The sequence below is a fragment of the Parasteatoda tepidariorum genome, chromosome 3 (assembly GCF_982258835.1).
Source record: "Parasteatoda tepidariorum strain Cologne lab strain chromosome 3, Ptep-v5.0, whole genome shotgun sequence".
Lineage (NCBI taxonomy): Eukaryota > Metazoa > Arthropoda > Arachnida > Araneae > Theridiidae > Parasteatoda > Parasteatoda tepidariorum.
The window spans coordinates 82,165,067-82,169,613 of record NC_141757.1 but is presented as its reverse complement, the minus strand read 5'-3'; the positions used below and the strand labels follow the sequence as shown (position 1 = coordinate 82,169,613).

General features: G+C 26.8%; 1 protein-coding gene across 1 annotated transcript in view; it reads left to right on the top strand.

Annotated features, from left to right (window-relative positions):
* The first annotated feature begins 3,463 nt into the window (after nucleotides 1-3,463).
* LOC107447986 (uncharacterized) overlaps nucleotides 3,464-4,547 on the top strand; it is a 38,163-nt gene continuing 37,079 nt past the window's right edge. The window contains exon 1 of the mRNA XM_016063050.4: nucleotides 3,464-3,967. Within this exon, the coding sequence (XP_015918536.1) occupies nucleotides 3,896-3,967 (72 nt within the window). The 5' untranslated portion in view covers nucleotides 3,464-3,895. The remainder of the gene's footprint in view (nucleotides 3,968-4,547) is intronic.

Genomic DNA, 4,547 nt, shown 5'->3' with positions numbered 1-4,547 from the left:
GACTTTTCAATGACAATTAAGGAAAAGTAAACTTGACCATAGTAATATTCAATATTAAATTATTTATGTGGCAGCTCTCAACACACTGCACGATCTTTAACATTTATAGAAAATTGTTTTTTTTCTTCCTATTGACCTCTTCGGCTCTGAATCCTGAATTGGGTAGATTAAAAATCAGAGTGCTTAGATACGCTGCACTATATATAAGTATCTTAAATATGAATTGTAATATTCAGCCAATTCCTAAACTAATCATAAGATGTTATAATAATAGGACACCAAGCTAGAATTAAGCAAAATGAGAACATTTTTTCAGTTGAATGAACTAAATTTTCATTCAAATTATTCAATTTGGCATAAAGAGTTTAATTTCTATTATGGAATAATTTTAAAATGGAATTATATATAATATTTTGAAATAATAATATAATATTGTAGAAACTAAAAAAAAAAGTGCATCTACCTTTTAACTGCAAATGGCTTAAAAAGTGTATTAAACATGTATAATGGCTTAAAACACGTACATGTATTTCTTGCATGTATGTATAGTAGACACTAGGTTTTAAAAATAAGGAATATGGAGTAATGTATTCTTGTAAAGATGTGTTCTAATATTATGACGCTAGGGCCGAAGTGGTTAATGATTCGATATAAATAAAGTAGGTAGCTCTTCTACTGCTGTTGCTCTTCTATGTATACATTATGTAGCTCTTCTGATGATGATTATGTAAAACTCACAGAAAAAATTCTTAATTGAAGTTAAGGGAAATTTTATAAGCTAATTATATTACAGTAAAAATTGTTCACGAATTCATAAATATTTATTTGTAATTTTAAAAAATAACATATTTTTAAATTTTCTTGAGACGATTGATTAAAATTATTAAGAACAAGTAGTATGGAATGCTGCCCAACTTTATGACAAACTGCATCTATTTCTAAAGACTATAATATGTGCTAGCTGTATTATGATTGATTGCAGATTTATTTTTTTGCCAAATATTCATACTTTTTCCTAATAGTTCCACTTTACACGTTTGACTACTAGCTATTTTTTATATGTTATGAATTGTGAAAATAAAACACCTTGTACTGCAATATTAAATAGTTTAATGATGAAATTCAATGTTTTTTTTTTTCAAAATATTAAAAATTTAACGTTTTAAAATATATAATTTGTATTGCATGACATATAATTTATTTTTTTGTGATGTCTTTATATTATTACTATATTTTCGTATACTAAATTATGAAAGAATGTCAAAATACATTTGTAATAAAAGATTTGTTAAATAAAAAGAATATTCTGTATCATTATTGACTATAAGAAAATCTCAGTCCTAAATAACTTGTGCAAAGATTGTTTCACAAATACCAGTATTATGCACTGCACTGATATGCAGGAGTGCACTGATCGGATTGTTGCCACTCTAATTAACCACCTTGAATTATAGATGAACTGAATTAATAAACTTAAAATAATCAAATTTCCTCACCTGTGTAAACCTTTATAAACAGTTTTAACTTGTTTGCTTAATTTCATTATTAAAATTTACACAAGCATTAGCAAATATAAGTTCATTCTGAATTGCTATAGAGTTAAAAAGATAAGGTGCTATAGAGGAACAACCAGTATGTTCTAATGTTGTTCTGGGTAAAATAGTAGGTAATGCAGGTTATTATAACTTTGAAATTAGCAATTTAATAACTGTCTAAAAATCAAAATTTTGAAACATTAAAAAAGAAAGATGTATTTAATTGCAGACATATTCCCTTGCTCCAAGAGAATTCAAAGTTGAAAAAAAAGAACTTCGAAATAGATATTCAATGTTGCTAAGCTATTGATTACTTCAATATTGATTGTAAGAACTACTACAATAAAAAAATGGTTAGCTGGAGGATTTCTAAGATTGTTAATCCTGGTTTTGAAATATGATAATCAACATTTGCTATGGCAAATTCAATATAGCCTTTTGAAGAATTGATTGTTTAAAGTAAATTATTTCTTGATATTGACTTTAAATTGCAGGTATACGACAGATAAATTGTACTATTAATCAAACACTATTTCAACTTCAATTTTAACCCTTTACTGTATAGTGTTGTCTCTAAAAACATTCTTTTTTGAGGAGAGATCTGCATTTTTTTAAAATCTAGTATGGGTTTGATATTTTTTTAATTGTGGTTTTAACATTCACAAAAGTAATTAAGGATGCAAATAATGCTAACTTATATAACGAAATAGGTCGTTTAGAGGTTTATCATTAATAAATGGTAAATTTTTTAAAGATTTACTATAATAAATCTTTAAAAAATTTAGTATACTAAGTAAACTATTTGTGAAAGAAATGAAAACCGTAGTTGAAATTCTTTTTTTATTCTGGGGCAAAAAAAGATGTTAAATTGATTTGATAGTTAAAATCGCTCAAAAGTTACACAGGTAGCATAGATTAAATAAAATTTGGAATGGAATTTTTTTTTTAGTGTGTACTACTAGAATTAGCTCCGTCATCGTGTTTTGATAAAATTTCAATTTTCACTAATTTTGTTTTATTTTTATTAACGCTAAAAAAGTAGTATTTTTATTAATAATAATAAAGAAAGTGAAATACAAAAGTTCCCTTATGATCCACTTCCTTTTCACTTCTCCTCACCACGTAAATTTAGGCCAGCTTAATAACCCCTTCAAATTGTGGTTATAATTCTGAGAATTTTAAACCGTATACAGTTGGAAACCTTAGTTCCTGTATCCTTAGTACACTTACATATTAAGACAATTTCCTACATTGTTGGAAAGATTAAAAATGATTAGTGATCACTGAAAATTTTGACCCACAATATGCTAATGTTCACTACTTAAATTAAGAATTTTGTCGTCCTTTCGTTTAACTTAGACGGAATACTGGATTTTTTATGGATGCCTACGAACTATCAATTTAATGTTCGTGTAAAGAACCATATAGTGATTGAGATCCTCTATAAGTCCGCTTATTAAGTGTATGGAAACGCATGTGCGTAAGAGGTAGCATACTTCTGCTTATAGCAAAATTTATACTTCATATATCTTTTGTAGCCCTTCAAGAGACTCAATTTCACTTACTATAATGTCCTACCTTTTCCAAAGTTGAACATTTGCTAGTAAAAAACATTTTTGATATTCTTCTGCTTTGATTTTCAGAGCATTAGTTCTAAATTAGTCTGCACAGAATATCGGTATTAAATCTTCGCAATATTTGAGTTGAATGGTTCTTAATGCAAACTTTCTAAACATTTTACGAGTGAAATATGGTTTATAAATCATTTATTTACGGTTTTTAAACCTATTTTGCTGTTATTTATTAATCAATGAATCAGCGCAGATGCCTCATCTGGTTTAAAGTGTTCCATCACTTTTTCACAGCAGCAAGAACAGTTCGTTGGATGAAACTAAGGATAAAAATCAATGGCAACAAAGCGTCATATTGTTTATTAAAGTGAAGAAAAAAATGTAGTTTGTTGTGTGTCAGTTTCGCTTCTTTAGTTTCTGAATGAGATAGATCGCTGTAGACACAAATGGTTCGAAATATATTTGTTATTTTGAAAATAGATATTATTTTATTTGATAAGTTGCAAAAGATTTTTATTTAGTGTTCTTTAGATCGATGTTATAAAAATTGATTTAATGAGCTTTTTAGTTGGCGGTGCGATCAGTTAATTTTTTCTCAAATAAACATGTTTATGAAAAAGTATCGTTCAGATTTCTATCTGAAAGTGCACATGATATGTTCAGATTTAGAAGCGAATCGAACTTCTCCTATGTAAAAACAGCATTTTAAGATTAAAATGTGAAGATGTCACTAAAAAATTAATAACTTTTTTACTTAATAAGTGAATGGTAGACTGTAGTTATTAAATCATGGAAACTACAGTAGAAAAAGAATTTAGTGCCTTAGGTGGATTATTCCAACATATACTATCAGATTTAAAGGTAAGAACGAATTAATCCAATCTTTGTTGTATGCATTTAAACATATCATCATGTTTGTCATTTCAGATGTTTTAGGTATTTTAAAATCTTGAATTCTCATTGAGGTAATGTTTTTAAACAAATGTTTTTAGGGGGTGTCATGTTTATGAAGTGACTTAAAATTATTTTAAAACACTTGTTAAAATTGTTTTGTTGTACGCTTTATTATTTTTTGTAATCAGGGATGCATAACTAATTTAGATCGCTGGTCACAAAAACTGAAAATACCATGTTTTGTTCATCACCAAAGGTAAGATAAACTGTAAAAATGCTGCATGTATATTATTTGAAAATAACTTAAATATGTATACCTATTTTATTATTAAGAGCAAATAACTAAAATAAATGTACCAAAATATTTATTAATAATAAATCTAAACAAGCTTTAAGATTGCGGAGCTAATTCAATATTTTCTTTAATTAATTAGCTAGTAAGATTCATAAGCATAGAAAATTTTTTTAACAAAAATAAGAAAGCTAAAAATTTTCATATGTCACAAAAGTTCTTTGCTTATTTTTCTGACAAAACTAAATTTGTTGC